At 40.6% G+C, this 12,556-nt stretch overlaps 1 protein-coding gene across 1 annotated transcript; it reads right to left on the bottom strand.

Annotated features, from left to right (window-relative positions):
• Positions 1–889: 889 nt before the first annotated feature.
• PHYA (phytochrome A) lies at positions 890–9,835 on the bottom strand. Its single transcript, XM_010249564.3, has 6 exons — positions 9,117–9,835; positions 8,864–8,940; positions 5,781–8,133; positions 4,725–5,541; positions 2,801–3,091; positions 890–1,649 (listed from the first exon to the last, which is right to left on the bottom strand). Exons 3-6 carry the CDS (start codon positions 7,834–7,836, stop codon positions 1,415–1,417), a joined length of 3,399 nt encoding a protein of 1,132 aa, XP_010247866.1. The 5' UTR covers positions 7,837–8,133; positions 8,864–8,940; positions 9,117–9,835; the 3' UTR covers positions 890–1,414.
• Positions 9,836–12,556: the final 2,721 nt, after the last annotated feature.

Genomic DNA, 12,556 nt, shown 5'->3' with positions numbered 1-12,556 from the left:
AAAAGTTGCAGATAGAACAATAAACTTACTCTCGCAAGCATGGGAGAATAGTGGGTAGGAATCACCGTCACTACAGGTAAGGTTGCAATATTGCCGCTGCAAGTTGGTCACCGGACCTGCTAATGCTGCAACCCACAACTGTTGCAGCTGGATCTGCTGCAAAATCAATGCTGTCTGCTGTAAATGAAGCTCACCGCTGTCGCCGTGAATCGCCGTCGGTCGCTGTCGCCATCGGACGCCGTAGGTTGTGACTGCTGCAAATGACCAGTTGGGTGTGGCGGCTGAGAGGGAAGGGTTAGAACGAAAATGGGGTTGTTCTAACCCTAAATGTAAGAGATAGGATTGGGGATATGGGGGTCATTTTGTTTTTTGTTTTTTTATTTTATTTAAATCCATGAAAATAAAAATGATAACCCGCAAACCGCTGCCCGAGTCGAATAGTTTAGCAGTTCAATCGTCCGGGTCAGCAGTTTTCTGACTTTTTCAACAGATTTTAAAGATTTACCGGTTTATAGTGCAACTGGACCTGGGGGGCTGAATGGTTATCGGTTTTGAAAACCATGATCAAATCTTTTGGAAAGCCCCCATGCTGTAAACTTGGGTGTTTCAACTTTCAATTGGTATTGGTCTTCCCATACAACACATCCTATTTACAATTTTCCATTGAAGAATGAAAAATCAATCAGATTTCTCCTGGGCCTGGTAGCGTAATTGGTATTAGTGTTTCAGACTCAGACCCAACTAGACGGTTGAATCGGTGATCTTGGTTGATGACTTGATGGTTTTCATCAGAACGAGCAAATTAACTGGTTAACTGATAAAACCATGACCTAATGTTGGACTCGAGAGCATTATGGTTTTCCATCCTGTTTGAGTATGACGACATTGATTGACATGCAAGTATAACAGGTATATACATTACATTACAGTTCCAACACCTGACCCATCATGTCATGCAACAACACCTGTTCTTTCCATGGGAATGTGAGAAGGAAATACAAGCGTATAAGGAAACAAAATCATCTCTGACTAAAATAGTTAATAATACAACAATGATAGAACTTAGAAGAACCCCCTCCAACCAAAAAAGAGTGGTTAAGGGGAGAAAAGGAAAAGGCAAGATCAAAGCCTTAAAGGACTACTGATCCCAGAATAGAGTTGAATTAGATGATGCCAGCTTGCTTATTTGGCCCTGTGAGTGTTTGTTTGACCTCCCCTCAGGCCTCGCCAACCAATGTAATCACCATCATCGCCTGCCCATCCATAGACGGGGTAGAGAAACAAGGAAAAATAAAAGATAAAGATAAATGGCAAATGATTGACACAGCAAAAAGCCGTAGACGAGATGGGATGACTACAGGTAACAACAAGTCATTCAACACTCTTCTTTAGCTGTACAAATCAGTTGACGATACTATTCACCTCGAGAACTGTTTGACCTATGCGGTTTTTGGGCTGAGGCAAGTTCAACGGTTATGATGAAAGTTGACTTGCCTTCTTCTCTCAGATACCGGACATCACCATTCATGAGCCTCAAAAGTTTCCTGCTGAAAAGAAGGCTGACACCCTCTTCTGATGATGCATCACCATTGCTTTCAAACATCTGGCTGAGTAACTCTTCTGGTATTCCACCACCCGTATGAATTATCCTGCATCAGAAAAACAAAATCATGAAATACTGGTAAAATGTGTAACTCTTGAGAACATTCAACTCGATTAGTTGGCTGTTTACAGCAACTTCCTAAAAATGTCCGTCTGCTTGCAACCCAATGCAACAATTGACGAGTCAATAGGGATGTTTCAGTGGCTGTCATTTCACAAATTATTATCCATACAAGATTGGTAAAAAACTAGTAAAGCAACACATTTAAATTTAGAATAGAATAACTGAGAGATAATGTTAAGTCCCACCAGATAACTGTATCATGTAAAATCAGCGCATCACCATCTGTAATTAACAGTAAGCACTGGTTTGGTTTGGTAGAAAATAAGAGAGAAACAGAAAGTTGTTACAAACTTTCATAAAATTACTTAACTTCCCTCAAATTTCTGTTTCTCTCTTGTTTTCTACCAAACCAAACATAGCCTAATGGAACTGCAAACCAAACTAGTGCTTAAGAACTCTCTTTGGTAGAAAACAGGGAAGTTGTCAACTTGGGTGTTCTGTACTGTAGTCGCAAATGGGTTTGGTGTGTTTCAAACCACTGCACTGGGCCACACCTTAATTTGAAAAATGGGTTCCAAAACTCACCATATCCTTGGTGGTGTTTTGCATGTTGTGGTGTGCTGTTTTCCAAAATATTGGGGTTTAAGATGTGTTGGTTTGAAGGAGAGAGATAATCAATGCTAAATAAAGCCAGCAGAATGGTGTCATTGGAAACACAAGAACTATGAATTTTCAGAACTTAACATATCTCAGATGGTTGTAAATACAGATTATTAGCCTATAAAAGGTTGTAGCCCCTTGACAAAGAAAAAACCAAACTCCAGGGTTCAAGCAAGGTTCTCAGCCAATGACAGTGACAAACTAACCAGGATTTGATGGTTAAAAATCCAATGACCAAATTATTGTGTACAAAAGGCTATAAAACCATCTCAATATTGAGGCAGAATCAGAACCAATATGAAACAATAAATGATTTAAGAAAAAAAAATAGTGGTTCATTCTGAATCAAGCTCCCAAAACTACTTGCAAGTCCCAATACCATAAAAAACACTGATGAGAGGAGCACTGATATGTGTTCATGCATGTGTGTATGTGTGTGTGCATAACTGATTGATTGACAATGCAAATTAGTACCTGAGCTCCAGATGCACAAGATGAACACATTCTCCCAATCGATCCTTAGTCAAACTGGTAGCAAGTATTAGCTGGCCTCCAGTCGGTGTAAAATTAACAGAAATCGAAAAGAAATCAGCCAGTATCTGTTGAAGCCTTAGACTGTCTCCATAAAGTCGTTCAATCAAGATATCCTCCAATGAATCATTAATAATTTGAATATTCTTTGCATTGCTCTTAATCATGACTTGACTAATGGAAGCAACCAAAACATCTCGTACAGTAAACTCAATCATTTCAAGATCCAAACATCTGTTAACATTGAAATAAAATGGTATGAGATTATGAAACAAAATCATTTCCAGATCCAAAAAGTTGCCAATATTGAAATAAATGGTATGAGATTATGGAACAGGACACTAGAAACAGAACTGCAGATGAAGAGAGGGAGGGAGACCATTCTTTTCTCCTACAACTTTATCTCTTTACCCCAGTAACTTCTGTTGAGTTAACTGGTTAATTTTTAAGTTTCCGTGAATTTCATGTTTATTTTTTCCTCTAGTAGTCCTAGCAATATACTACAAGTATCAGGAAGGATGTTGCATAAACCCAAATATTACAAGTAAAACAGAAAATGAGTATCAAGTTCATATGTTGAAATATTTTGCCACATATAATTTAACTATATGCTGATATTCTTCAACATAAAACCTCAGGTAGATCCAAAAGCTATTCAGTATTGAGCTCATTCCATGTTATCAAGGCTGGAATTTATGCCAATACAACCATCAGGTTGGGGACTGTTGCTCTGGATTAAGGGTCCGTTTGGTTTGAAGGAATAAGGATCTGGAATTGGTACGGTCCAACCATTTGGTTGGGTGGAATCGGAATCCTATTCCCATTCCCAATAGAATGAGAATCCATTCCAGCCGATTCCAATTCTTGTCTAACTAGGCAGAAGAAATAGACCATTCCGATTCTGATTCTGACTGCAAACCAAATGGACCCTAAGTTGAACCAGACAGAAACCCAAAAATTGATTAAGTTCTCCAAAAGATCAAAAGAGAGAGAGAGGGATAAAAGTTCACAAAATTGGGTAGTAAGAGGTATACAAGTTGAATAGAAGAACTCAGAGAAAGCTTAAGAGAAGAAAACATAGTTACTGGGTCAGTCCCTCCATTGGTTGCCCTCTCAGATGGGCCCCAAAGTGACATCAATTGAATTATCCAATTTACTTTTTGTGGATTCATAGCTCTAAAATCCAAAATCAAAACTTCAGTCAAATGGTTGCTGCTCTAGCCAGGAGACAAGATCCATCTAAGAGGATCCATCTATCAACCAAATACGACAGGTACTAAACCATACAAGATTTTCAGAAAAAATATTCTCTGATGAGCATAAACAAGTCAACCAACATGGATTTGGAATCTTACAATATACAGGCAAGGTTTTAAATTATGTTTCTCTTGGTTATAAACAGAATAGAAATGGGATATCTTGGTCAAAAACTTTTCAGAGGAAAAGTCAAATTCTCTTAATGTTTCAGTTGATTTGGAGCCTAGTTTCCACCCAAGCGAAAATGGTCAAAGGAACAATACATATAGAAAAGCTTTTGTTATTCTCAATCATTCGGGCTGAAAGATATGAAATGTTTGCATCATAAACCTTGCCTGGAGTGGACTGGCTTGTTGAACCAAAAAATGAATGTACCTCATCCTTCACCATGGTATCTCTAAAGATGCAAAGAATCAGAAACTTCTTTTTCAAACTAGGTAAAAGTCAACCACATGAACATCTACTGGACTATAATTGAGTTTTTACTATTTTATTTATTTACTCTCAAAGTCTCAATGTCATGGAATTAATTGGATCACCTAGATTATATTTCGACATACTGATAAAATGCAAATGCAATAAAGGTTTCAGTTTTCAGATTATTTCATACCCATCCATGATGCTCTCCAGATCTGTGTCATCAAGAATCTTGTTCAGCTGGCGTTGACACTGTGCACTGGTATGCAGAAGCTGTTTCTGTTCTTCATCCAAGTCAGTTCCTTCCATCATCTTCCGAGAAAATATAATCCCTGAAAGAGGATTCTTGATCTGTCGTTTCATGTATGCCAATGACTTCAATCTATTCAATGCAGTTTTCTCTGACAGACGCTGCACATGAAGTGCTTGCTGCAGCTCTTGACTGGCAATCTGCAAGAAACAAAAAACTCCAGTGACTGTACCCTCTCCGTCCAGCTTCTTGCTCACAGAGAGCAGGCAATCCACATAAACTCCATTCCGCCCAAAGAAACCAAATGAAACCTTCTCAGTTTCTTGATTTGTCATTGCATTATTAAGAAGAACCCCAAGATTTATAAAAGCCTCTTGATTCTTGAGACGACAGCAAGCCTTGTGGGTCCCAAAAACCTCACCTAATAACATCTTATCAATAACATCTTCCCGCTCCCAGCCAGACAACTTTGCCATCGCCGGATTCCACTCAGAGCACCAACCAAATTCATCTGTACCAAATATTGGGGGGATTAGTGGGTTTGGGTTCTGCACAATTGCTTTATAGTCTCCCTCAATCCGAGTGAATTTGTCCATGACCATCTTATGGCTAGTGATATCTTGAGCCACAAAGCACACACCAACAACATTTTCTCGGAGATCCCTGCTTGAACATGCATTCACAACCAAACTGACTGGTCCACTATCTCTTTGAGAACCATGAGTTTTCATCTCAAATTGAATGTTTTGCTCCTCTTTTCCTGAGATAAGAACAGGGTATAGAAAAGAAAATTAGCATAAAATAAAAATATAGAAATAGCAGAATACAATTCCTCTAATCCTACCACAGTTGAATAAGAAAGAACAATTTCTACCATTCCTCATCAATATGTTGGACAAGTGCAATGGAGACTAAATCAGATAATTAAGAAAGGATTGTTCCATAAAGGACTGGAGAAAGTGTATTCAACTTGAAACAACAAGTCACTAGAGGATTTACCCTGAAGTGCTAAGTGCAACATCCGTTTTACAGTATTAGCTGAAGAATCTTCCACAAGTGTGAGCAAATGCTTCCCAATTGCCAGATCAACAGGCAGACCAGTTAGCTCAGCAATTTTTGTATTCCATCCGTTCACGAGTCCATCAACATCAACTGCCAATATTGGCACGGTAGCTGTCTCAATCAAACGGACCATCTCATTTGTCACTGCTTCAAGTTCCTCCATACCTTCTATCTTGAGGTCATTGAGTCTTGAGTGGATTGCAGAGGTGGTCTGATCTGCAGTTTCATAGTCTTTGAAAGCATTCCTGAGGATAAGCTGTAAAGAGTGGATAGCATCCATCTCATAATCCTTCCAAGGCAAACTCCTAGTCTTGACAACTTCAAGGAATGCCTTGAATGATGATCGTGGGTGCATCCTCCTTCCATCATCCTTCTCATCAGGGTCATGCTTTGCTCCTCCCCAACGAACCTCAGCAGCAGTATGAGAACGGAACCAGAAAAGCATGTCCTTTGATGTTATCCTCACAGCTGCCATCCCACATACTGCATCACCAAGAGAAAGAGCCCCAGGAAATCCTGCGTCATAGAGGCTGTCTGTACTCAAACCTGTTGAATCCATGTGATACTCAGAGAGCCATGATGCTATATCATGTATTTGGAATTCAGTCGGAGTTGTTCCTAGCTGCCAGATCTTATTTTTGTACAAAAGGGCAGCTCCATCACATTTTACAAGATCCATTACATTAGGGCTTTGTGATATAATACCTAGAGGTGCATCTCGCATCAGCATATCACACAGAAGTGTTTGAGTACGTAGAATGTTCTTCTCAAGAATCTGGTTTTCTAATTCAATCTCCTTATTAACATGGATGGCAAAGACTTGGATTAGAAACTCACAGGCATACCGTAGAGGAAAAGGTACAAACCTTGGAGTTGTGTTATGGCAGACCACAAGACCCCAAAGCCTCTTTCGCTTTTGTTGCTGTGAGGAACCAGAGGCCTCACCTTCTTCATCCCCTTCATTGACAACCACTGCCATAACCAGAGAAGCAATTGAATCCATATTCTCCATATATTGCAAGTGGCAGCTATGTGGGGCTCTCAAGGTTGACCCACATAAGGTCAGATCAAATGGAAGCTTTTCATCTTGAAGAACTTTCACATGCTTTGCACGGCAATCACAAATCATACGGACCTTGTTCTTCATGAATAAGAACCTTGCTGCCTGGGGGATGTCTGTGGCTGGATAATGCAGGCCCAAGTAGGGCTCAAGTCCTGGTTTTGTGATCTCAGAAACAACCTCCCCATGGTCATCCTCATGAAATTTATAGGCCATCACCCTATCATAGCCTGTGAGCTCAAAAACCTCTTGGACAACTGTATCACACAGCCGATCCATACAACCACTGGGCAATGCCTGCAGCCTTGCAATTGCCTTGGCAGCGAGCTTGTACGATTGGAGGGCTCCGGCAGCAGTCATAGGTACTTCATAAGGCTTCACAGGTTCAAAATCAATGATCAAACTACCAGTTACCCTATGGGCAATTGCATAGAAGGGCTTCCCTGATGTTTTGCAGTGGACTAAGATGGGATTCAATAGAGAAACGTCTCCAAATCCTAGAGCCTTCTGCAATGCAGATGCACTGGGGGTAGTAAAGATAGACCTTACATCAGTGCCAATGCCAAGAACTGGGTGGTCCCCCATGCTGGGAACTGCATGACTAACCATGGTTAGCATCTCTGGGGCATTCTCGCTGTAGGCAATGACCTTAAAAGTCTTTTCATCTAATGCTAACAAGCATCCAAATGGCTGGATCAGCTTGCCTTTCTGTATGTGATGGAGGTATGCTGTGGTTACTCTATCGGACCTAGGTTGTTGATTGCCAGATCCTGAGTTGGTTATGCGTACTGAGGTTGAATAGTCAAATGAATCTCCTGATTCCTCAAAGTCAGCATGAAGTTTTGCATCTACAGTAGTCTGTGCAATAATCCTAGCACTGTGCTTTGATCTACTAGAGTTATTGGCAGAGTGATTGGGTCTTGAAGAAGACATTCTCACCCAAACTAGGAAAAGAAGAAAATGAAAACAAAATGAAACCCAAGGTCCTCTAGTTCAAGAAGAAGAAGATGCCTTCTGTATCAAAACAGCAGCAACCCCTCTTTACATGAACTTAACATTCTCTGAGATGTCATAATTTGTATTAAGAACTGAAAACCTTTGTAGCCTCTAGGGAATGCACTATCATGCTGAGAACCTTTTGTCTTGTATTTTATCTTCCTCTGTTAATTCGTGTACGGTGTACCAATAATCGACCTCGAGCCTCTTGCGAATAATTTAATACTGCACCAACTATATAGATAAGGCATGGTTAGTCTCTGATACTGAAAAACTTTAAAATCCCAATTCCTAAAAGAAATTCTTATAGAAAATGGTAAAGCAAAGTCAAATAATCTATATGCCCACTGTAAGGACGAGATGCATCTTTTATCTTTAGACAGAAAAGGAGAAGAAACCTTATCCCAGCATCTACGCTAGGAACTTTTAAGAAGAAATTCTCACAAAAAAACAGTAGCAGCTGCTGATACAAGAACTTAAAAAGATGTATCTATAAACTAAATGAATAAATAAATAACTAAATAAAGAGCCCTTAGTTCCTCTGGTCCAAACCGCTTATTAAATTTAATCTTTAGAATATAAAAAACACTTAGGTTATGTTTGGTTTGAAGGAAAAGGTAGAGATAGGAAGGGAAAGGCAGGGAACCTATACAAGGTTTGTAAAGGTTTCCCTACCTTTTTCCTTCAAACCAAACATAGTCTTAGATAACGAAGAAGCAAACCGGAAGAGAAAAAGATGATAGAGCCAAACTAGAATAATCGAACTACTCTTACATAGAGAAACTTAAGGCTTAAAGGGAAACAGAGAAAAAAAACACAGAAAAAGAGAAACAAAATTATTCTCTACCAAAGACAACAAAAAGTAGAAAACAAGCCATAAGCCTGTCTAAGTCATTTACTTGAGGAAGAATCTAAGAAACACTACTCTCTTCAATCAAAAATAGCAACAAACAAGGATTCTAACCTTCGACTTGCAGACAGAGAAACCCACAGGTCACAGCTAAAAATCGTCTCCGCCTGATAAAGAAACAGCTTCAACAGCTTCAAAAGAGAAAACCCATCTTAAGTAACAATACCAAGCTCATAAAAAGCGAAATCTCGATCCAAGCAAAGAGTGCAACTCTGGTATCCCTGAGATATGAGCAGGGAGCAGGGAGAAGGGACCACCGGAAAACTGTTAGAAAACCAAAGAAATTTCTTGGTTTTTTCTGTCATACCTCAGCAAAACCGTAAGCAACAATCACCGATGCATTGATTGAAGCGGACGAGAACGGTTACCAACCGCGTCTATCCTTTCCGAGCAACCCATCTGAGAGAGGTTTGGTCGAGTGTGTCGATAAAATTTTTGAAAAGATTTGAAGGGTTGTAGAACGTGTTTATAGGCGTAAATGAGCTTCTGAACTCGTTGATTCTGGGTTATGGATTCCGTTGGTCAATCCGTTCTTATCAAGATGGATTTAAGGGGACCCACTGGGCATGCTCAGGGTTGTCTGTAGCGTAGTGGTGGAGCTGGAGATGCTGAGACTCAAGGTGGGCAGCCCGACTCTTATTACTGCTACAGTGCTGCATATCAACAGCAACAAGGTCGCCCATTCCATTACCATAAGCCAATTTATAACAGCTGAAGCGTTGTGGGCTTCACATGTAGACATGGAGCTTAGCCTGTGCTCTTCCTTGCGTCAGATCTCCGATTAACCGGGAATCTGACAAAGATGTCGACAAACAACGGAGACCGCTTTTTTCCACTACCGTCGTCAGACACTTTGGCTGGGAAACAAAGAATAAAAAAATGCTTCTCTTAAAAAAAAAAAAAATTCTTTTGGTGCATGAACATGAAGTCATGAACAGAGAGAAAGAGAGAGAGGCCTTCTGTTCTGTTTCACCCTTTCACCTCAGAATTCAGTACAACGTGTTCTATCAATGGTGGGTGGCTGGCCAGTGGGGTATAGGTCGCCATATCTATCTACAATCTAGTGCCTATTAATTAATTATTTTAATTACACAGGAACGTGAAGTGGTTGTGTATGTCGGATTTTTGGTTGAGTCCCACTTCAATTTCCTGCGTCTAGAAATAATCCCTTTTTACTTTTTTATCTAATGCCCCCCGGGCAGATTACAGACTTACAGAGCTTAGGCCTTGGTGATTCATATCCCACTGACTATAGGTGGACGTGGGCCCAACTACTGAGGTGAGGTGGTAGTGTTGATCAGTTAGGGCTCAAAAGATGAACGGTCTTGATCCATCCGACTCTGTTTAACCATATAAATAAGAACACTGTTGGATTGGAGTAATGGAGTAAAATCACTAATTAATTGATTTGATTAAAAGGGTAATAAGTGGACCCCGCAGGCCCTATCTCCCACTCTCATAACTCATTCCTCTGTTGTTGATTAGAGGATTTCACGTGCCATCCAAAGTAAAATATTGCAACTGGACGTCGTACCATAATTCCGTCTCTGGAGTCTGGAATTTAGCTCCTGGTTTCTTCTGCAAAACTTGCTACTATTCACCCCCTTTTTTATTATTTATTGTATGCATAGATTTGCGTTGTTGCCACCCACCAATAACGATACAAAAATCAACTGGATGCTTTATTACTTGTTGCAATATTATATTGGGTTTTGGATAGATGGAATTGGAATATAATATTGGGTGTGGGTTCAACTTTTGCTTATAGAATACTTTATCATGATTCATGACGTTTTCACTTTGCAACTTGGTCCTGGATACAACTGCCAAAATAATTCAATGAGAGAAAAAAAATAGTAGTTTATACTTCACAGAAATTAAAAGATCAATTATCTCAGTCCCCATTAGCTGACGTTATGACCGTGTCAGGAGTTATATAACCAATAATAACACTCCACGTCAGCCATAAAAGTGTATATGCCCCACCCCATGAAATCTCTCACGTGGGGCGTTATCATTGGTTAGACAGTCCCCCCCGGCCCCAGCACAGCCATCAAGTTCAGTTAAAGCTGCCACCTGAACTGCTGAACACACCCCAAAAGAACAAACTAATATGAGTCTCGGTCTGCGGCTCAATTCAAGGATTCTTTTTGGTTCTTAACTCTATGCTACATGTGAAGACATGCATGTTAAAACTTAAAACTTGCCACCTGGCACATGGTTGATGAATCAACAACCAATGGTCTAGTCTTAAGCAAAACATAAATTAATTTAATCAAAAGAATTTTAACCTATGTTTTAAAAAACAACCCAGAACCGGATCCCTTGTTGCCACCGGTTTTCAGGTCGATGGTTTGACCGTCCGGTTCAGATGAATAACTCATTTTGAAAAAAGAAAATAAAAAATAAAATATGGCTAAACTATTGAACAGGTTGAATGGGTCAATAATTCGACTGCCTAAATCAACGGATTATTGACTAATTCAATGATTTTTGGCTAGGAATCAGATTTGAGATAAAATGAAACCAGTTGTCTGGACAATTCCTAGGCCAAATGGTAAATTGTCCAGGTCAATGATCATTCAAAAATCATGATAGTCCACTTAAGTCCCATCTGATGATGGGTCAAGAAACTCGAACATGGAAGAGGTAGCAATTTATAGGGGCTCCCAATCTCGGTTATATCATATGTCACTTGGCTCTAGATTTAGCAATTAGGGAAAATGATGGTTCAACCCAGGGTCAAAATCTTTAGGCCCAAAGTACAATTCGGGTGGATGCCAGCTCGGAATTGATGCCAATTCATAGGTGGCCATTGGTGTATAGAGTGGGGCTTTTTGACATTTTGAATGGTTATAAATCTGTGGTGGAATTCAGAAATCTGCATTGGGCATGTCGGTATTTTTCCGTAGCAATTTAATTATTTTAGTATTTGTTGCTGCCAAAGATGAAGTCGAGGGCAATAAAGTAATTTTACTGATATCCAAGGCTGATGGGTCCAACCTGTGAGCAGGAGAAGAGAACATGTCAGAGGCCTTGGGTGTTAGCCCAGGGGCGTAGACTCTGGCGGTCAGGTTAGTCAGGTGCTAAAGAGGGGTCAGACCAGGCTTGAGACGAGGGCTCAGAGCTTAGTCCTTAAAAGCTCAAAAGAGGTCTCTCGAGATTCTAAATGCAAGAGAGAAAATGTGAAAAAGATGGATTTACCTTGAGATGGGCACCCCCTTTTATAGCTAACCTTGCCATGGAGAGGTTGGAGGCAGTTAGAGATGGACGACAAGGATTCCATCTGGTTGATGCCACATGGCGCAATCCGGGGCCTATCATGTTCACCTACATCTCTTACCCCTAGTCTTGAAGATGTAGTGGCCGAGGACGGGCGATGAGCTGAGCGGAGAACTCGGCCTCGGCCGAAGAGAGTACTTCATAGCTATGTGGAGGCATCGGATGGCGCGTTGGGCAGAGGCCTCGGTTCCGGTCGAAGAGAGTACCATGCAATTGTGTGGAGGTGTCGGCCTCGGTTATTGAGGACTCTTCTTGGCGACTATGTGGCAATTGCTTCATTGTTTGCTTCTCGCCTCTTTGGAGGATCTTGATGGGTCGAGAGCACAGGAAAGGGGGCCAACACGATGTGAAGTGTCTACGTTCGTCAGCCGTGTCCCATATGGGTGTCGTCGTCATATGGCATGGATCTGTATCCAGGACGAGTATCGGCGTTGACTGGTTGTAACCGTGCACGAGACGGCGTGG

Source organism: Nelumbo nucifera, chromosome 4 (assembly GCF_055504915.1).
Source record: "Nelumbo nucifera cultivar China Antique chromosome 4, China Antique-T2T, whole genome shotgun sequence".
Classification (NCBI taxonomy): Eukaryota; Viridiplantae; Streptophyta; class Magnoliopsida; order Proteales; family Nelumbonaceae; genus Nelumbo; species Nelumbo nucifera.
Note: the sequence above shows the minus strand (reverse complement) of the source record. Positions and strands in the feature narration are given on the sequence as shown.

Bases quoted from the DNA above. Each gene is read 5' to 3' on its own strand.
- PHYA (XM_010249564.3), bottom strand. From the start codon at position 7,836: ATGTCTTCTTCAAGACCCAATCACTCTGCCAATAACTCTAGTAGATCA. The intron at 3,092-4,724 runs GTATGAAATAAT...CAATGTTAACAG, and splicing joins CTGGAGAGCATCATGGATGG to ATGTTTGGATCTTGAAATGA. The intron at 1,650-2,800 runs GTACTAATTTGC...TTTCTGATGCAG, and splicing joins CTTGTGCATCTGGAGCTCAG to GATAATTCATACGGGTGGTG.